Source organism: Podarcis gaigeae (assembly GCF_964106915.1).
Source record: "Podarcis gaigeae genome assembly, chromosome: 8".
Lineage (NCBI taxonomy): Eukaryota > Metazoa > Chordata > Lepidosauria > Squamata > Lacertidae > Podarcis > Podarcis gaigeae.
Window position 1 is genome coordinate 4423715 of NC_139684.1, and position 21405 is coordinate 4445119.

Sequence of the window (21405 nt, forward strand, 5' to 3'; positions counted from 1 at the left end):
TGACCCAGGCTTCCTCAACCTCGGCCCTCCAGATGTTTTTGGCCTACAACTCCCATGATCCCTAGTTAGCAGGACCAGTGGTCAGGGATGGTGGGAATTGTAGTCTCAAAACATCTGGAGGGCCAAGGTTGAGGAAGCCTGTTTTGACCCAATACAGTGGTACATTGGGTTAAGAACTTGGGTTAAGAATTTAATTGTAACCTGAAGCATCTGTAACCCGAGGTACCACTGTACTGGGATGTGGTGGACTCCCTACTAGAGGTTTGTAAGCAGAGCTTAGATGGCCATATGTCAGGGATGCTTTAGCCATCATTCTTGCATGCAGGGGGTCCCTTCCAACTAGCGGCATAGTGTGTGTGGTGGTGCCTAGGGCAGGAGGGTGGGTGTGCACCCAGGGGGAGCACTCACCCAGGGGGCAGAGCATGAAGGGTGAATGAAGCCCATGCCCAGCCCACACCGCTGCTGACCCCCTGCCAAGCGAGGCTGTGCTGCATCCCTGCCTGCCCCCAGCCCTTGGGTGCATTCATGCTGCCCCGAGATGCAGCAAAGCTGCATGAGGACACAACAGGCATGTGCCCTGAACAGGAAGGGAGCATGTCTGTTGCATCCTCCTCAGGCAGCCCTGCAGCCTCGCAAAGCAGAGCACGGCTGGCAGAGCAGCATGAGTGCGCTACTTGGGAGCATGCCTGTTGCGCTTGCCAAGGGCTGCAGGTGGACAGCGGCACTGCAGCATGCGGCTGGCAGGGCAGCAAGGAATAAAATGCGCCCACCCCCCAAAAAATGTGCTTGGGGCAACCGCTCCTCTAGCCTCCCCACACGACGATACTGCATCCACCTCTGCAATTCTATGATTCTTGGGGGAAGCCATGTCTGTTAAAAGTGTTTTGATAGTGCTTTAAATGTCTAGTGTGGACGTAGTCCTAGTCTTACCCAAACAGGTCCCTCCAGAGCTGTCCATGAGTCTGTTCCTTCCTTTTTAACATACTGTATAAAGCATGTATAAAGGGACACAGGTGGCGCTGTGGTCTAAACCACAGAGCTTCTTGGGCTTGCCAATCAGAAGGTCGGCGGTTCAAATCTCCGTGACAGCGTGAGCTCGGTCCCTGCTCCTGCCAACCTAGCAGTTCAAAAGCACATCAAAGTGCAAGTAGATAAATAGGTACCACTCCAGCGGGAAGGTAAACGGCCTTTCCGTGCGCTACTCTGGTTTCACCAGTGTCATGCTGGCCACATGACATGGAAAAACTGTCTGCAGACAAACGCAGGCTCCCTCGGCCTGAAAGCGAGATGAGCGTCGCAACCCCAGAGTCATTTGCGACAGGACTTAACTGTCAGGGGTCCTTTACCTTTACCTTTACAAAGCAAAAGTCGCCAGCAGGAAAACCAATGCCACCTGGAATACCTTTCAGTGCTTTCAGCTCTTTGGTCAGCTTTCCCATCAAGGCATTAGGTTGGACACACCTTTGGAGCTTGCACCTGTAATGTACGGGCCAGTCTTGACAGACTCTAGGGTTGTGTGCTCATCTCACTCTAGAGGCCGGGAGCCAGCGCTGTCCGCAGACACTTCCGGGTGGCCAGCGTGACGAAGCTGCTCTGGCGAACCGGCACCAGAGCAGCACATGGAACGCCGTTTACCTTCCCGCTATAAAGCGGTACCCATTTATTTACTTGCACTTAAGGGTGCTTTCGAACTGCTAGGTGGGCAGGAGCTAGGACCAAACAACGGGAGCTCACCCCGCCACGGGGATTCGAACAGCCAACCATGCAATCGGCAAGTCCTAGGCACCGAGGTTTTACCCACAGCGCCACCCGCGTCCCACAGCACCTGTAATGTAGTATTTAATTTGTATGCTATAACTTGACAGCTGACAGGCTGCCAACAATAAAACACTTCAGTTCTTTATGTATCAGTTACACATTTTTTTTAGTGTTGATGTATTTATTGGCATTTTTTTTGTAGTTGTTGTTATTCACTTTGGGATGTTTTGTGGGAAGTGATTCTTAATTCATTAAACAAATAGTATGCATAGCAGCCTCCAGATTGTAAAAATATTTTTTTTAAAAGCCCTCAATGTTAAAGGAGCAGCCAGCTTCTCCTGGCCTGAAAACCAACTCCTCTGAGCACGAGCCTCCTTACTTTCAGATTAACCATGTGGACAGCAGTCAACCAAAAAATATTTAACTTATCACACTGATCTGGGTAGGAAAAGACATTTGATTCCAAGACATCTCCCAGCCTAACAGCTCTTCACTTCCAAGCTGGGACAGAGCTGTGTTCTTCCAGAGTCTGTCAGGCTCTTATTTAAACTCCAGTGTCAGGAAAGTAGTTTGAAATAAACCACCTAGTGTGCAGCCACAGCTTCGAACTTTTAAAATGCATTTACCAGACCAGTGAAACTCCACCAAATTCAAATAGTTATTTTCCCAGCAAAGCGATTTTGTGCATCGCCAAAGTCAAGAGGCAGATTTTTAAAAGGCATTTTCCCTTCACTGGCATCTTATTCCAGAGTGCTGTAAACTTGTCGTGTTCTGCAGGGCTCTTTTTGACTAAATTAGGAAGGTATTTCATTGTCTCCCAAGGCAGATAAGTGCCAACAACAACAGTGAATACTTTAGACTCAGCTGGCCATCAACATTTATTTGCTGTTTATTTGTTACATTTCTATCCCACCTTTCCCCTGAAGTGTTCAAGGTGGCAAACATAGCTCTCCTGCTTCCCATTTCATCTTCACAACAACCCTGTGAGGTAGGCTAGGTTGAGATCGCGTTACTAGCCCAAGGTCACCCAGTGAGCTTCATGACTAAGTGGGGGTTTGAACCCTGGTCTCCCCGGTCCTAGTCCAACACTCTTACCACTACACCACACTCACACACGCTTGTGCCTTAGCCTGCACCATTTGCTTTCCAACTGCATGGACAAAAACTGGCCAGCAGCCATCACTGTGACATCAGGGGATTGGCATGTGGGGAGTCCCACCCACCTGTCAAACTTGGCTTGGTGTATTTGCTTGGGGGGGGGCTGGGAGAAAGAGAGAGGAACAGAGGGGAAGAGCAAGAGCAAGAAGGTTCTACTCCTGTTGGCAGGATCCAGATTCTCACCCCTGCTTTAGAGAACAGGCTGCACACTCAAAAGCCATTGTGCCGGAAAGCAGGGAACTGTTTCAGCGTCAGTCAAAAGTGTTATTATGTAAGTCAAAACGGCTGGATGCACATGACATGAGCAGCTAGAGGAGAAACAAAAGGAAATACCTGGCTGGTTAGCAGCCCTTTGGAGACAGCAGTGGGGAAATGGCAGAGGAGGACTTCTTTGGATCAGACCAAAGGCCCATCGAGCCCCGAGTTTTGTTTCCACAGCCACCAACCTTTAGGTGCCTTTGGCAAGTGCATGAACAAGATCGGTGTGCCTGGTCACCCTCCCTGCACATGGTGCTCAGGAACAGCTTTTCAGAGGCATCCACCTCTGAACTTGGAGGGAGCATATTGTTGCATGCACCCCAATCTCAAAGCGGCAAGAGATTTCAGGGTCAGTTCTCTCAGATCTTGCAACCCCACACTCCATTTAACATTAGAGTAAGATCAGGGACTGACGAGGGAATTGAGGTGGGGGGCTCCCCAAGGCTTTTGCAAGCCACCTTCCTCTCCTCTTTTAAGCTCTAAACCGCAGCTGGGAAAGAGAGACTCCCTGTCTGAAACCCCAAGAGTAGACAATTATGAGCTAGACGGACCAGCGGTCCAAAACTTAGATTTTGCAAGCCCACATCCAGGAGTGCATGGGGGGGTGGGGGCTATGAGCAAAATCCAGTCTTACATCTACTCAAGACAGAAACCACTGCCTTTTTTCAATGCAAAGAGCATTTGTTGCTACCACTTTCATATTCCTCATATTAACTACAGAAACACCATTACAACTAGGGAGGGCCTTAGTTCAATAATACTTGCTCTGCATGCAGAAGGTTCAAAGCCAAGCATCCACTGGGAAAGACCCCTTGCCTGAAACTCTGGAGGGTCACTGCCAGTCTGTGTAGACAACACTGAGCTGGCTGGACTAAGGATCTGACTCATGGGATTGCACCCAATGTACTTGTTCCATTAGCACAAATATTTGTGCTTGTGCAACAAAAGCTCCCCTCTCTCCTGCCCCTGTGTGTGCGCCCCAAACCCTCCCTAAATCGGCTCCAGAGGATTGGAGTGAACCCCGAAACAGATCAGGGGGGTGCAAAGGATGGAGGAGTTCCATCACACGAGCGCTAATAGAACAAGTTACTTAACACCACACTGGATGCAACCCAGGAAAAGATACCTGTCTGCGTATATGTATATAATTAACCTCAGAGGTCAGAAGGAGAAATGCAGCCGTGGGGAATTTCTCAGCACATTCCCTGCTGCCTATCAGCTGTGGGGAGGCAGCATGCCTTCAAGTGCCCCTCTGTACACAAACCCCAGAAGTTTGAAGGAAAAGGGGGCTGTTGAAGGCTTTTCTCTCCCCTTCTCTTCAGAGAGCAGTGTCTTGGGGGGGGGGGTCTCCTGCACATCCCCACTCTCCCCCCCCCAGCCTCTGCTGCCCCAACCCCCCACTGCTCTTTCACTCTCTGCCCAGCCAGCCTAAGTCTGTCCTCACTCTGTATTTTGCAGGAGCAAGAAACTGGTGGCCACGTGAACTGCAGCAGGACAACTTTTCCCTTACAAACATATTATACACCATGAGATATAATATGAAATGAAAGGGTGCTTTTCAAGTCCTGCCCTCCACCACCACCGTCACCAGCAGAACAAGAACTAAGACCATCAGAAGAGCTTGCTGGATCATCTAGCCTAGCATCCTGTTCTCAGAGGGGCCAACCAGATGCCTGTGGGGAACCCACAAGGAGCACATGAGTGCATGCAGCCCTCTCCCCTCCTGTGGCTTAGACTGAGAAACTGGTATTGAGAAGCATTGCTGACTCCAACAATGGAGGCAGAGCAGAGCCAGGATGTGTAGGAGCCATCACTGTCTCCTGTGGGAGCAGGTTCCCTAGTGTGTGAAGAATGACTTTTTAAAATCTTCCAACTTCACTGGATGTCTACAAGTTCTAGTGTTATGAGAGGAAGGCAGACTTTTATTTACTCCCTTTCTCTGTGTTTTAAAGTTACTCGTTTTACTGATTTAACTGTTGTTGTTTAATTGTGTCTGACTCTTCGTGACCCCCTGGACCAGAGCACGCCAGGCACTCCTGTCTTCCACTGCCTCCCGCAGTTTGGTCAAACTCATGCTGGTAGCTTTGAGAACACTGACCCACCATCCCGTCCTCTGTCGTCTCCTTCTCCTTGTGCCCGCCATCTTTCCCAACATCAGGGTCTTTTCCAGGGAGTCTTCTCTTCTCATGAGGTGGCCAAAATCTTGGAGCCTCAGCTTCAGGATCTGTCCTTCCAGTGAGCACTCAGGGCTGATTTCCCTAAGAATGGATCGGTTTGATCTTCTTGCAGTCCATGGGAATCTCAAGAGTCTCCTCCAGCACCAGAATTCAGAAGCATCAATTCTTCGGTGATCAGCCTTCTTTACGGTCCAGCTCTAACTCCCATACATCACTACTGGGAAAACCAGAGCTTTAACTATACGGACCTTGATTTAACTGGAGCATTTTACAAATTCGAGAAGAATACAGTTATCTACAAACGAAAGGTTTATCAGCGTACTGAATCTTTTAAAAAGCACATTATAGTGGTACAGAAGCAGCCTTCCTCTTAATGGGGGAGGCTGAGATGAGTAGAAGACTGGAACACAGAAGTCAATTCTTTTTAGAATTGGCTTAAGATGAGCTTGAGTCTACATGGCTGACACCACTTCTGCGGTTGTTCCCATACAACTCCAAGAAGCATGTACATCTTCAGGGTCAACTGCATGTTTACACAGAAGCAACACAAAGAGGGCTGCAACCAGAGGATTTTGTAACATGCTAACGCTATCCTTGCGCAGGGACAGAAACTATCAAATGGATGTAGTAAAAAACATAAAGGAGAAAAGTGTTCCGGACTACTCCTCCCTAACCACTGGGCTAAGCTGTGGGGATGATGGGAATTGAGTATCCAACCACACCCAGGGACCCAACATTCAAAAACACTGTGAGGAGGGGATCTCCAGTAGCTGCCCCCCTACACATTTCTTCAGCTGCAGTAAATGTTGATGCCCCCAGTGCAATTGAGTATATAAGGACAATAGCCCAGTGGCAGAAATGGTTTCTCCAAAACTTTCTAAGGATACTGCAAGCAGCTTTGGAAACAGAATCTCTGAACTTCAACAGACCATTGGACACAGGCCATAATCACACACAGCAGCCTTAAAAAAAATACAGTAATTTTATACACTAGAAGAGCGATCAATTAAATGTTGACAACCCATCATTAAAAGCTAATGAATGGTTGGTTGTAAAAAGCAATGCATTAAAAAGGGAGTGTTTTGTACTGTTGCTTATTTATAATTGGTGCATGAATTTTAATGCTATGTACAAAAAGTAAAGGGGTGACACGTCATTCCATCTACTGCTGATGAATTTGCATATATAGGTTTACTGAGGCTTGGAAAGGCAACATCAAACACAACAGAACTATTTCTTGAGGAGAAAAGGATGAAACATGCATGGACAAAAATACTTGGACATCCATATTCCAGTTTCCCAAAGTCAACTTCCTGAACTTTACCATCCACAGAGGCACTGGGCATCCTTTTCATATCCTCTATGCAAAATTCATGGTGATGTGTGCGCCTCTGGCGTCTTAAGATACTATGCCACAGGGCTATCTTAAACTTTAAACTGGACTGCTCATAGATAGACATCCAATTTATTCCAATTCTTTTAAAATGAACTTTGCAGATGTTTGTGCTGAAGGAAAATCTACAAAAAAATTAAAACCTTTGTATCCATGTTGCCCCTTTGCACAAGCAATGAATGAAGAGGGCTATGGTTGTAGGATAAACTTGATAAATTTCATGGAAATGTGATAAAGGCAGATAAAGAGGGTGAAAAGTATTCTCAAAAACAACGTACAGTTGCTATATTTGTGTGTGACATCAACCATGCAGTGGCCTTCATGCACAGAGATGCTATAGCCCAGGAGGCCTCCATCACATAGGTAAGAATTGCACTGGGGGTGGGAAGCAGCAGAAGAGACAACAGCCCCTTGAAAAACTCAAGTACATGTCTGGGTTTTTTTACATCTGTCACATACAGACGCTAACACAACTGTACAGAATTCAGTCTATTCTTCACACTCTGAACCTTCCAGATTCCTCGGTCGGTCCCTGAATTGTTTCAGTGTCAATCAATTTCCAAACTCTCTTCTCCAAGGGGGAGGCTATTGACGCACAGACAATGGAAAGGTGTGCAGACGCACAGGAACTGGGCACTGTTAGACGGTCCCGCAGTGCCTAGGAAACTCAGGTGGCTGTCTAAGTGTAGGGTGCTTAAAAATAATATATTACAGATGTGAGCCCAAGGTGTCTATTGCTATCACGCCACATCACAGTAAGTAGCAGGAATTGAGGGCGCATATAGACTCAAGAACTTGAGACTCCACACCCTGAGAAAATGCAGCAGCAGAAGTTGGGGAGGGAGCAGGTCCAAAATCATGGCAAGGGAGCCACTGGTAGCCAGTACCAACAAAACTAAGTAGATGCACCACTGCCCAAATGTATTAAATGGGCCACCACTCTCTCACGTGGCAGAGCATCCTGCCAGGCCCTTTCCAGGCAAGAGGACTGATCTCTCACTTGGCCAAACAGAGGCCTCTGCGTGGCTTCTGAGCTCACCCAGCCCAAGTGAAATTGCCCCCAACATCCCTCTCTTTCACCTGTTGCAATTCTTCTTTCTATCTGTAGACTAGGTTGGGATTTTGCTGCCCAGAGGGCTTCTTTCCCCTGCAAGTAGTGCGCAGAGAGACCTTTAATTCTTGCAAGCACCTCTGACCTGGCCGAGCTGTTAACTCCCAATGGAGTTGACCATTAGGGACTGCTTTCTCTTGGTGGCCATCCACTCAGTGGAGCCTGCTGTGAGATCCTGGGCTAGGAGGCAGCGGTAGACGCAGAAGGGAAAGCCTCCCCTGAGAGAGTCTTTATAAAAGTCTTCACCTGCAAAAAGAGGAAACAGATCTCCAAATAAAATCCAAACAATTGTTTGTTCAGTTGTTGCCATGTTAGTTCCAGGGAATAAGAGACACACAATTAAGGCAAATTGGTAGCTTGCGGTGCCAACTTTAATCTGATGGAAGAATACGCAAGTTTTGTGCATTATACCAAAGCTTTCACATTTCACAGAAGTGAAATCTTACCTGGGACATAAGCCTCCCTTGTTCATTTGTGTCATCCTCAAAATCCTTTGTGACATCAAGCAGCAAGACTGGAGCATTTCTTATGTTTTCAGAATGAATCCTGTGGGGGCAATAAGAATGTTACTTCCTTAATTCTTTTCACTATACAATCAATATTGTGGATTCAGTTACAGTGGGTAGTTCAGCTCACTTCCTTGAATGATCTCATCTGCATTGACTTTGAGTTGTCTCATTAATTCACCTCATTCCCTTCAGTGCCTACATGCCAAGGTTGTTGAAAGCAGAGCAAGGGGAACCTTTTGCAGACCAGGGGCCACATTCCCTTTAGGCAATCTCCTCGGGGTAACATACTGGTGACAGAAGAATGAATGGAAAATTTACCTTTGTGCAGTAGGGCAGCTTCTACACACACACACACACACACACACACACACACACACACACACACCTCCATCACCCATCCAGACAATCAAGAGTTCAAGCTTACATTCCAGCCAGGCCAAAAAAGGGTGTGAAGCAGGGTCGGTGAGGGGCATGGCCTGGGCAAAGTTCCAAGGGCCAGACACAGAGGCCTGGGGGCGCATTCTCTCTACGGACCCAAAGATTCCTGCCCCTGTTGTAATCCTCAGCTTTACCATATTGCCATCCCAGAGCAATTTGGAGATAAAAGTGGCTTATACTATAGGTAAAGGTAAAGGGACCCCTGACCATTAGGTCCAGTTGTGGCTGACTCTGGGGTTGCGGCGCTCATCTCGCTTTATTGGCCGAGGGAGCCGGCGTACAGCTTCCGGGTCATGTGGCCAGCATGACTAAGCCGCTTCTGGCAAACCAGAGCAGCGCACAGAAACGCCGTTTACCTTCCCACCAGAGCGGTACCTATTTATCTACTTGCACTTTGATGTGCTTTTGAACTGCTAGGTTGGCAGGAGCAGGGACCGAGCAATGGGAGCTCACCCCGTCACAGGGATTCGAACCGCCTAGCCTCTGTGGTTTAACCCACAGCGCCACCCATGTCCCTGGCTTATACTATACAGTATACCAAATCTACTCCTTGAACTGTTGATCACACTGTGAAGTTAATAAAACCAGCAATAATTTTATAAAACAGCCTCTCTTGCAGCTTCACGCAAGGATTACAGATTATTACACAGAGATAGAGCTTTCAGCATCTTAAAGCATAGTGCATATGTTGACTATTATACACCCACAGTGGAGCTAAATTTTGCTGCTTTGCACCGTCACCATGACTCATATAATTCAATGGATTTCCTTGAAACAAAGCCAAATACATTCTACCTTCAGATAAAAAACACACACGTTTTTAAGGCACTTTCTAATTCCATCACGCACATCCCAAAATGCAGAAATTGTAACTTAAGGTGCCTGCCTTAATTTCTGCATCATGTAAGCAGCAAGCATTTTCTCCATTGTGCTCACTTAACAATCTAGCCTCCATGCACCCACGCTCTGCCTCCGTCTTTCAGCCCCAAACATCTTCGCCTAAGGTAACAGTGAGGCTCACAACACCACAGGTCACCTCACTGCAAGCCAAACCTCTGCTTTCTCTATTTGCCTTCACTTGGGATACAGGGAATGGTGTGTGTTTGTAGTGACCGGCTATAGTGAGGAAGGATGGGACAAGCTAGTTAATGGCCTGGCTTTCACCTAACAGTAAGTCATGGGCAGAAACAAACTATAGTTTACAACGAATGTGCCAGCAAGCTGATAGGTGCTGCTCAAATCACACCCACTCTGCTCATCCATTTGCCAACTGGGAAGAAACAAACAACAGTGCTGGATTAGAGTTGTGTGCAAACACTAACCCAAACAAAGCAAGAGCGGAAGTCAAGGTTTGTTCTTGACTTACCAGTTTATTTGGAGAGAAACTACCAATGCTGGTTCACACAAAATGCTAAGCCAGCACTGTGGTTTTGTTTACTCCCAGCTTGGCAAAGGGTGGGTGCAATTTGAACTGTGTGGATGAACACACAAATTCACAGTAAGCCATTGTTTGTTTCTGACTACAGTTTAGTATTACATGCAAGAGGGAGACAAAGTTTTGGGCAAATGTCTGCATCATCACAAGAAGAAACATGTCAGAATAAGAAAGGAGGAGTGCCCCACATGTATGAGTATAGTGGTACCTCGGGTTAAGAATTTAATTCGTTCTGGAGGTCCGTTCTTAACCTGAAACTGTTCTTAACCTGAGGTACCACTTTAGCTAATGGGGCCTCCTGCTGCCACTGCGCCGCCACCATGGAATTTCTGTTCTCATCCTGAAGCAAAGTTCTTAACCCAAGGTACTATTTCTGGGTTAGCGGAGTCTGTAACCTGAAGTGTTTGTAACCCAAGGTACCACTGTAAGTAGGGATATAGAATTGGGCTTCATTTAAAATGAATTAAATCTTTAGAATTCACAAGCAGTGGAAAGGGGAGATCAGACAGTCCCATGTTCTGATCGTGTTTGACAGTTACTCTGCTGATTTTGCCCGTACTATACAACTATGTAAGCTTTAAAAAAGCTTGGTTCTGAAAACTAATACTGTAGAACTGGAAAACACACTTCTTCTTTAAGATGGACATGACTAACTAAAGGTTGAGAGCAAGAGGACTGTGGGTGAAAGACCAAGGCAAAACATGGAAGTTCATCTGCTTTGCTTCCACTGATTAAGGTTCAGAAATTGATGGACAGGCTCTGTGTGGGAAGAGAGCTCAGCTGAGTGAAGTCATCACCACCCAAAGACTCACTGGATTCCAGAAGCTCAGTAGTAAGTGAGCACAATATGCAAGGCTGTCAGATGTGTTTACTGATTAAACAGCAGGGAAGATAACATTGGGCACCTGTAATTTACATTCTCTTCTGCTTTTTAGTGGAGGGGTGAAGTTGTAGTCGCCTTAACTGCTGGTGTAAAGCAACAATAATTCCTTCCTGCCTCTCTTCCTGCTAAATAACAGCTGGAAAACCCTAGTAATGTGTTCAGAATAAAGCATGCAAAATACATCTTGCAGGTTTAAAAGAAGTGCAGTAGAGATTTATATCCCAGTCTGTACATGCATTGGATTTGAACTTGTTTAAAATATACAAACTTGTTTTTATTCTTAGTCACTACAGGAAGCATTCATAAATGGAACAGAATGAATAAAAAATAAAGGATGATGACGACTTAATCCCTAGAGCAGCCTTTCCCAACTTGATGCCCTCCAGAGATTTGGGTCTTCGACTCCCATCAGCCCCAGCCAGTGCCCCAAAGTTGATGGGAGCACAGCCATGCTAGCTGGAGCTGATAGGAGTTGCAGCTTAAAACATGGGCAGGGCACAAAGTTGGAGCAGGCTGAGCTACATCACTCCCACTGCAGAACGGAAACTTCCAGCCTCCCTCTGGTTTGCAACAACACTGCAACTAACACAGTAGTGGCCTGTAAACTGTGACAATGGGAAAGGATAAAAATTCTGCCAATAAGTAATCCCAAATTAATCATAAAATAGTAATCTGGATCAGGTCTGACTTACTGTTAGGAAAGCTGCTCTAGAGTGATCCACAGCCCACTAATTGTGTCTGGTGAGCAAGAGACTGTTAAGGATTCTGGTTGGGAAGCGAATGGCAGATACACCCCATGGCCCACTTCCAAATGTTGCCTGCCACATATCTTATTTTGGGGCCTGAGTTGTGCACAGCCCAGGACACAGCACCCGTCTGTACACAGCTGCCCTCCTGCACCTCGTGGTCTCTAGCCCATCCATTTCTGTGCTACCAAGACTTCCTGGTTCCTTTTGGCCCTTGCTGCTGTTCAGCATCATAGCCCAACAGCAGTAATATTTAGCAGCAGTTAAAGTGTTGGACAAGGACCTGGGAGACCTGGATGCAAATCCTCACTCAGAAGCCTTGGGCCAGTCTCCGTCTTGGAGCCGAACCCACTTCACAGAGTTGTTGTGAGAATAAAACAGGGAGCAAGAGGACCACATACATCGCCTTGAGTTCCTCAAAGGAAAGAAGGTGGGATGTAAATCCTCATCCTCATCTCCAGGTAACGGGAACTGTGGCTTGGCTGCCTGCTTCTCTCTTCCGTGTGGGATCAAGTGGGTGCTCTGGCACCAGCATACACCTGCCACATGACACAGCCGAGTGGGACCAAAAAGAAGAGGCTCAAGCAAAGAGCAGGCGCTGCCTGCAGAGCCACAACTGCCTTCCCACTGCAGCCAGCTCTCTGCTGCTCCGCCTGTGACTCACTCTGTGCTCTTCTCCAGGAGCCAATGTTCGTGTTGAGTGTGAAGCTGCTCCAGGTAGCGCAGCTGGACCTCCTTCTCTTCAGGCCTCCCTCTCTGGCGCAATCTTTCCATGCAGATCTGAAAGGAGGAAAAGGGAAATTCGGAAGAGGACTGGAAGAAGTTCAAAGAATATCTTCAAAAACATTGCAAAATGTTTGAATGTTAAAATGATGTTGGATATAAAGATAATATGGCATCAGTGACATAGTAAAAAGAAATATGTAAAAATGTTTTAAGAAAAAAGGGTAAGACCAGAGTAAAATTATGTCGAAAGTAAACAAAGGATATAAGGGACTAAGTTACAAAGAATATGCAAGAATGTATTTAAAAAGAAAGGGGAAATAGAAGACATAATAGGTTGGAATGTATAATATTGATTAAGATTTGAAAAAGGGTAAGGAGCTGCTAAATTTGATTGAGTAAAGGGGAACGCAGGAAAGGGAGATGTGAGGAAGTCAGGAAAGAGGGTTATAAAGATAAGAATTAAAAAACTAATTTTTCTTTAATTTTTGTTCTTTTTTACTTTTTCTGTTATATGTTTTTATACTGTGTTTTTTATGTTGTTTTTTACTGTATTTTTATGTTGTTTTTTTGATTGTAATATTTGTTTTATTACATAAAACCAAAATAAATATTTATTTAAAAAAAAAGGGAAAAGGGAAATTCACTGGCCAGTGCCATGAGCGCCAGAGCCCCACGCTGCCTTAAAGCCAGCAACTCCTGTTCGGCCAGAGAGGCACACTTCACTCTCACACCCAAGGAGGTTCACCAATGGAGCAAACAATGCAAGCCTGATCCAGCCCCAAGTGACTTTCTATAGACCCAGAATGCAGCAGCTGTGAAAAAAGCAAATTCGATTCTAGGGATCATTAGGAAAGGCATTGAAAATAGACCTGCCAGGATCGTAATGCCGTTACGCAAATCTTATGATGAGGCCACATTTGGAATACAGTCCTGTGTACAGTCCTCACCTCAAGAAGGATATTGTAGAGTTGGGAAAGCTTCAGAAAACAGCAGCCAAGGGGATGCAGCGATTCCCTTACAAGGAAAGGTCGCAGCACTTGGGACTTTTTAGTTCAGAGAAATAGTGAGTAACTGGCAACAGGATACAGATAGGTAGCCGTGTTGGTCTGCCATAGTCAAAACAAAAAAAAATCCTTCCAGTAGCACCTTAAAGACCAACTAAGTTAGTTCTTGGTATGAGCTTTCGTGTGCATGCACACTTCTTCAGATACAACAGGATAGAAGTTTATAAAATTATAGATAGGATAGATAGCAACAGGATAGAAGTTTATAAAATTATGCATGGCGTGGAGAGAGTGGATCGAGGAATGTTTTTCCCCCCTCTCATAACACTAGATACAGATAGGTAGCCGTGTTGGTCTGCCATAGTCAAAACAAAAAAATTCCTTCCAGTAGCACCTTAAAGACCAACTAAGTTAGTTCTTGGTATGAGCTTTTCGTGTGTATCTGAAGAAGTGTGCATGCACACGAAAGCTCATACCAAGAACTAACTTAGTTGGTCTTTAAGGTGCTACTAGAAGGAATTTTTTTGTCATAACACTAGAATTCATGGACATCTAAAGAACCTGAATGTTGGAAGTTTCTAGACAGACAGAAGGAAGTCCCTCTTCATGCAGCCCAGAGTTAAACTATGGAACTTGCTCCCACAGAAGGCAGTGATGGCTACAAGGCTAAAGGGTTCTGAATATCAGTTGCTGGAAACTACAGGAGGGGAGAGTGTCTTGTGCTTGACCCTTGTACGTACGGGACTGCCTCTCCTGGTAGGCCCCGCGGAGGACCTTAACGTCCACAAATAACAACACTTTGGAGGTCCCAAGTCGCAAGGTGGTTAGATTGGTCTCAACTAGGGCCAGGGCCTTTTCAGCACTGGCCCTGACTTGGTGGAACGCTGTCACAAGAGACCAGGGCCCTGCGGGACTTGACATCTTTCCGCAGGGCCTGCAAGACGGAGCTGTTCTGCCTGGCCATTGGTTTGGACTCAGTCTGACCCTTATGTTTCCCTCCCCTTATGGTCTTGATTTATCAGCTACTTTAAAATGAGGCTGCATTTTAAATTGCATTTTAACCTATATTTTAATTGGGGTTTTTTTTCCTTCCCGACCCCCTCTCTTTCCCCCCTATTATGTTTTTACTGTGATTTTATTGATGTTAGCTGCCCTGAGCCTGGCATTGGCCGGGGAGGGCGGGGTATATATTATTATTGTTATTATTATTATTATTATTGTTGTTGTTGTTGTTGTTAATCCTGCTTGTGGATTTCCCAAAGGCACCTGGTTGGCCACACTAACTCTCTCGTGGCTTTCCCTTTCCATGGTCTTCTCCGTTCTCCCTCTTGAATTGGAAACGCATTCTAGGTTGCAATGGAGGAAACTGTTGTGTTTTTAGCTGGAACAACCAAGTACCACCCCCTCCTTCACAATCTCTGCTCTGCATGAGTGCTCAGTGGTGTGATGTGTTGCATGCGTGGTGTTCTGATGCGTGCGCACACATATGCACAGGTGTGTTGGTCATCACACCGACTTTTCTGACAATGCCTAATACGTACTGCGGCCCCTGGAGAACTTGCTGGTACAAAATGTGGCCCCTGGGCTAACAAAGCAGAGCCACTGCTGATGTATACAAGTCAAAACTTGCCATGATTCCTGCATTGCAGGGGGTGACCCACTGGGTCCCTTTCACCTCTAAAATTCTATGATTAAAGAAGCCCACCCAAACCTTCACGGACAGGCTTCCTGACTGGGAGAAGGTGCACCCAGGGCGCCAACTTTGAAGGATCCATTCACATCCAATGCAGCAGGCCTGCCGATTTACCTGCCTTCAGTTGAGTAGAAGGTGAGGCAGCCAGAGCAATGACCCAGACAGAGATGTAGCAGGCAGTCTCCCACAGGAGTGGACCATCTGGCCTAACACTTGCTTTCAATCTTCATTTTTGTAAATCACTTTGACTTTCATTTTTGAGGGTGGGAGTTGGCGAAGTGTCTAATAAATATAACAGAGGTTTTCAGTTACCTCTGGAGGTGCCCGTAGATAAAGGAAGCCATGGATGTCAAGCTGGTCCCCGAATGATTGCTGGAGAAAAGTGTGCCAGTCCTGGTAAATTGCCCACTCAATCTCTGCCAGGTGGCCAATCTCAAACAGGTTTTTGGCAAAGACGTACCTGGGGGAGGACCATGTAGTTAAACCACCCGCACAGCAACAAACACAGGAAGAAGAACAGGCAAGTCAGAGATAAATGCGAAACCGCCAAGCTTCCCAAATATTGTATTTGCAATTGGCATCCATTCATCATTACAAAATGGAAGGTTTTCCTCTTCCTTGCAGGGAAGAGGCTCCAATGGAAGGAATGGCAAAGCTTTTCTTGCTAAGGGAGCACCATCCTTAGTTTCCCCAATTATAAGTTGAAAGGAACTGCAAGGACATTCAACAACAATGCAAGAGTGGGAAGAAACTGCAGAGCACTCTGCACATGGAGAGGGGGCACTGAATACTTGAGGACATTTCAAAAGGGGATGTACAGTTCTTTCAAAAGGCAAACATCTCCCCACTTCTCTTGGCCTGTGGCCCCATCTCACAGTTGCTGCTGCTGCCAACGTCAGGAACAAGATTGTGGCACCATACCTATCACTATATATAGATCTCTCAAAAACCCGCACGTGGTCCCACATCTTCAGGGGCTTCACAGACAGAGGCTCCAGCTGCGCTTTCAGCCGACTCAGGCATGAGTAAGTCTGGAATGTGTAGGACCATCGCGAGGGCTCCTGATACATCATTTGAAGCAGGTTTGCAAAGCTCTGAGATGGAGAGGCCTGTAACGGAATAATTTAAGAGACAAACATTTAAGAACCGAACGGAACAGGAACCACAAAACAAAGTGCGTGTTTTCTGGGGGGACACCACAGCAGGACCTGTGAACCTGTGCCATGTGAAGATATTGCAAGGTTCCTCTTCTCTTCGCCTCCCTCCAGCTCAACCTTCTCCCACTTGGTGCCCTCCAGATGTTTTGGACTCCTTTCAGTCCCAGCCAGCAAGCTGGGATAAATGGAAGCACAGCACAAGGAACAGCATAGGGGATGTGTAGTAAAGTTAGTAATATTTAGAAAATTATTCTTTGGTCAAGCAAAGAGAGTGAGGCCTTGTGGGAGTTTCATCAGCCACAAGGACCCTGGGAAAGGAGTTGTGTATCTTTAAAACCCCAGACTAGCTGACTCCTCAGCTGAAAGGTTTATTAGAACCAAGGAAGTCTTGATTTAACACCTGTGTTCGAATGTGTGAACATTCCCCCTCCCAGTGATGCTATCTGTCCTTGAATTGCTTGGGAATGTATCGCTGGTTAGTTTCCACGGAAGGGAGGAAGCCTTTGATTAAAAGTTGAATTCTAAATTGGCCCAGCTGTCAAAAGGTAAATTGATTGACCAGCAAGCCGATCATTGGCGCATTCAAAAATAATTTGAGTCTTATGATTGGCTTGAAAGTTACGACGCAGGTTGCGAATTGGGAATAAAAGATCAGAGGATTATCTGCTCTTTGCTCTTTGCCTTTACTCTGCAAACCGCAAAGATGCCAGGCTCTATTGTTCCAGCTTAATAGGCCACTATTCATCTTTTGAGATGGAGATCTTCAATCGTCTTCGACTAGCAGAGTCCTAAAGAACATCAACTGTCCTATCTTTGTGTTAGAGTTGTGAGTATGTAGACTTAGTCATACTATACCAATTTGTTATTTTCTTATCTGTAATGCTCAAAAGAAGTGCCTGCTATTTTAGCATGTTTCTTATGTTATTTTAAAATAAATCCTTTTAGTATGAAACTGTTTTAGTTGTGTGCCTTTCCGGGGGGAATAGCTAAGTCCTAGCCTTACGCCTGGTTACGCTCTACCGTAGAACTTCAGCCTGCAAGACTGTGGATACAGCTTGTGGAGTAGGGGGACGGCCAAGATAACGGGTCACAGCCTTCTCCCTGGGTTGTGATTTTGGGTCCCCTGGACAAGAGGGAGTGGTGGCAGCTCTACTGAGACCTATTTGTTGTGTTTGATAAAAGTAATACGTCTGCCAACCCTGCCCTGGTGCGTCCTTGCCTGGCCGGAGAGCAGAGGCAGGAGAAGGGAGGGGCAAGAGGTTGGAGGCGACCGTTACTACAGGATGGGTGGAGTCTTTAAAAATCTTTATAGAAGTTTGTTTCAACTCTATAAAATCATGCATGGTATGGAGAAAGTGGATAGAGAAATATTTTTCTACCTCTCTCAGAACACTAAAATTCGTAGGCATTCAGGGGAGCCAAATATTGGAAGATTCAGGAAGATAAGGCTATTGGTGGCTATATAAGCCATGATGGCAGCGCTCTGCCTGCACAGTTGGAGGCAGCAAGGCTTCTGAACACCAGCTCCTGGAAACCACAGGAGGAGAGAGGGCTGCTCTTGCAGTCGTTTCTGCTGGAAGGTTTCCCACAGGCATCTGCTTGGCCACAGTGAGAACAGGATGCCGGACTCAATGGGCCACTGGCCTGATCTGGCAGACTCTACTGTTCTTATAACCTTTAGCACAGGCTTCCTCAAACCATAGCTGTCAACTTTTCCCTTTTCTTACGAGGAATCCAATTCAGAATAAGGGAATTTCCCTTAAAAAAAGGGAAACGTTGACAGCTATGCCTCAAACTCGGCCCTGCAGATATTTTTGGCTTACAACTCCCATGATCCCTATGTAACAGGACCAGCAGTCAGGGATGATGGAAACTGTAGTCCCAAAACATCTGGAGGGCTGAGTTTGAGGAAGCCTGATTTAGCACAAAGAGGGTGACTACTCTTTGGTGCCAAAGGAAGTTGCACGAGAGTGAATGGTTATTTTATCTGAATGATTATTTTGGTAAGAAGGCAAGTTTCCCATTTGCTCAGAATTCTTGAACTGAAGAAGAATTCCCAGTTGATTGAATACAATATTCTGAACCAAAATAGCTCAGTTCCTTACAGACCTAACAAGTTTTACATCTGAACTCTTACCTGGTGGGGACCAGCAGCTTGAACCTTCTGCCACCTGGACACTGGCTCCGAGGTCATGGACCATTCTGGAAAGGCTTTTCTGAGCACTCTCACAAACGTTGACTTCCCCACAGCTGGCGGAGCAAAAAAGCACGTATGCCCATTAGCCAACATTCCTCCTTATACCACCTTTCCAAATATCAGCAAAAGGAAAAGCAACCTCATTCTGCTTACATTGTGCAGAGAATGAGCCATGGAGATGGGATGTAACATTCACACCACACACTTGGAGCACATGGCTTCCCCCTAAGAATCATTCTGGCTTACAGCTCTGAGGGTGTGAGGGCGTTTTCAGTCAAGCAGTATATAAAATTTATGAAATAAATAAAATACGAACGTAAGAAGAAGACCCTGCTGGAATCTGGCCAATCTGGTCCAGCAAACAGGATTCAAGCAACAGAGCACTTTCCTCTCTTGTGGCTTCCAGGAGCTGGCATTCAGAAGCCCTGCTGCTTCCGACTGTGGAGGCCAGCACCTATCAACAACCCTCCCTTTGGTGGTGAGAGAGGTTGGGGTTGGCTTAGGGTGTGATTGTTTGCTTGTGATTGGCTGTGGTGATCTTTGTTTTCGTGTGTGAGTGAGGTGGGTGGGTGTTTTGGATTAGGTTAGCCATATTGATTTGTATGCTGTTGGTGGATTATTGTCATTGTCCTGTTGGGCTGTGTATGTGATAAAGGGGAGCCATACCAGGGTAGAGGCGTCTTCTTCTGTTTGTCCCCGTGTCAGTTTCAGTTTATTAGTTAATTTTTCTAGTAGGGCTGTTTCCCATACTATTTGGTACCATTGGTCCATCCTTACTCCTGACAGGTCTCTCCAGTGTCTGGTTATGATGTTTCTGGCTGCTGAGAGCAGGCGGACCCCACCCCCATCCATCCTCCCTCTCCCCACCCCCCCCTTTCTTTTTTCTTTCTGTTTTCTTCTCCCCCTAATGCCTCAACAAATGAAACGGATTTGTAAAAACGTTACATGGAAGAAGAAGAGGAAAAAAATACGAGGCACTACACTTCTGTAAAACAAGAAAATCCTTAATAAAAAATATTTTTTAAAAAAACAACCCTCCCCTCCACGAATTTGTCCAACCCTCTTCTAAAGCCACCTAGTTGGTGACCACTGCTGCCTCCTGTGGACGCGAGTCCCATAGTTAAACTACATGCTGCATGAAGGAGGACATTTCCCCCCCTGTCCTGAATCTTCCAACACTCAGCTTCATTGGATAAAGAATCCTGGGACCCGTAGTTTGCTCCTCAAGGAGCTACAATACCCAGCACTCTTTACAGACCACAGTTCCCAGGATTCGGATGCCATGTGCTTCAAACGTATGGTATGCATGTGACCCACCAGGCACCTCACCCTGGCCCCACTCCCCTTCTGCATATTATGGGGCATAATAATACCGCCCAACCTAACAGCGCTCTTGCATTCCATTCATTCGCGGAGGCACCAGTTCATGCTTTAACCTTTTGAGTTGATGGTGCAATATGGATTGTAATGGTTTTACTTATGATTTGTTATCTGATCTATACGATTTGTGTTGAGTTTGGAATGTTATTTACTGTTTGTAACTGACTGCTATTCATCTGAATGAAAAGCAGCATAGAAATATAGTAAATAAATAAATCACCACCTAACCAAGATCTTCCCTGGAGGCTCGCCAAAGCCCGAGGCTGCGCGTCTTCCCCAACTGGTGCAAGACGGGGAATGGGGCGGAGCATTGCTCCTAAGGCATATATCCTGCAACCGTGCAAGGGCCCGAGCCCTGGCGCGACCAAGGCAATGATAAGGCTGCCTCTGAGCAACTGCAGAGTTCCTCCTCCCTCCCCGGCTGGACGGGCGCTTCCAAGTCGCAGGATGGCGCTGCCGACATACAATGGAAGAAAGGACCCCCGAGCTCCCCCCGCGCCTCCTCCCCAGACCCCTTACCAATGTTTCCTTCGATGGCGAGCCTCTTGCCGGCCTCCCGCGCCGCAGCCATCGCGCGAGCGAGCGCCCAGCTGTCGGGAGGCGAAGTCCAGCTATTGCGCCTGCGCCCCCGCCCTGCCGAAGTCGCTCGTGTCTTTCCGGAGCCCGCCAAGCCCAAAGGGGCCCAGTTCACTTTGTTCCGACGCTGGGCTCCGCCAGCTCGGGGCAGCAGTACTCCCGCGGACGGCCATTTGCGGGGCAGGAGGGAGTGCTTGTTCAATGCGGCACCCTGGAGTCATTTTTGGAGAGGATCAGGCGCCTGCAGCGCCACCCCGTGCATGTCTCCTCGGGAGTAAGATCCCCCTGCGGTGCTCGGTACCGTAGCCACCTCCTCTCCCTGCAGCCTGTAACAAAAAAGCACGAGGGAGTCCACTTCACCTCTCACATCTCAGGAGCAAAACAAAAAAATTCCTTCCAGTAGCACCTTAAAGACCAACTAAGTTAGTTCTAGGTATGAGCTTTCGTGTGCATGCACACTTCTTCAGATACACTGAGAAGAAGTGTATCTGAAGTGTATCTGAAGAAGTGTATCTCAGTGTATCTGAAGAAGTGTGCATGCACACGAAAGCTCATACCTAGAACTAACTTAGTTGGTCTTTAAGGTGCTACTGGAAGGAATTTTTTTGTTTTGACTATGGCAGACCAACACGGCTACCTATCTGTAACTGAATCTCAGGAGCAGAAAGGGTGCCATTCGGGATATAAAATAGCTTGAACCATTTCCTGCTACACATTTGAGTGGCATTTCACAGCTCTGTGCCACAGAGGTAAAAACAGGGGTTCCAGAGAAGAAAAGTTGCCAAAAGTGGAGCCGGCCCACCCAT

At 46.6% G+C, this 21405-nt stretch overlaps 1 protein-coding gene and 1 long non-coding RNA gene across 3 annotated transcripts in view; one reads left to right on the forward strand and one right to left on the reverse strand.

Annotated features, from left to right (window-relative positions):
- LOC310851240 overlaps window positions 1–21405 on the forward strand; it is a 984470-nt gene that overhangs the window by 686572 nt on the left and 276493 nt on the right. The gene's annotated exons all lie outside the window — the stretch shown is intronic.
- On the reverse strand, window positions 1961–20661 carry DGUOK (deoxyguanosine kinase). 2 transcript variants are annotated; one of them, XR_014567613.1, is made up of 8 exons: window positions 20543–20661; window positions 18584–18696; window positions 16211–16398; window positions 15602–15749; window positions 12531–12646; window positions 8302–8401; window positions 5808–8101; window positions 1961–5771 (listed from the first exon to the last, which is right to left on the reverse strand). XR_014567613.1 is itself a non-coding variant. In XM_083753424.1 (7 exons), the coding sequence occupies exons 1-7, from the start codon at window positions 20592–20594 to the stop codon at window positions 8036–8038; spliced, it is 783 nt and encodes a 260-aa protein (XP_083609550.1). In that variant the 5' UTR covers window positions 20595–20639; the 3' UTR covers window positions 6198–8035. The 2 variants fall into 2 exon arrangements, 1 of the variants encoding a protein (XP_083609550.1); XM_083753424.1 differs by lacking the exon at window positions 1961–5771 and having other exon boundaries at window positions 6198–8101; window positions 20543–20639.

Excerpts from the sequence above, each read along its gene's own strand:
- DGUOK (XM_083753424.1), bottom strand. The coding sequence starts at position 20,594 with ATGGCTGCGGCGCGGGAGGCCGGCAAGAGGCTCGCCATCGAAGGAAAC. Across the intron at positions 16,399-18,583 it reads AAGCTGCTGGTCCCCACCAG|GCCTCTCCATCTCAGAGCTT; the intron begins GTAAGAGTTCAG and ends ATTCCGTTACAG. Across the intron at positions 8,402-12,530 it reads CTCCTGGAGAAGAGCACAGA|GATTCATTCTGAAAACATAA; the intron begins GTGAGTCACAGG and ends TTGCCCCCACAG.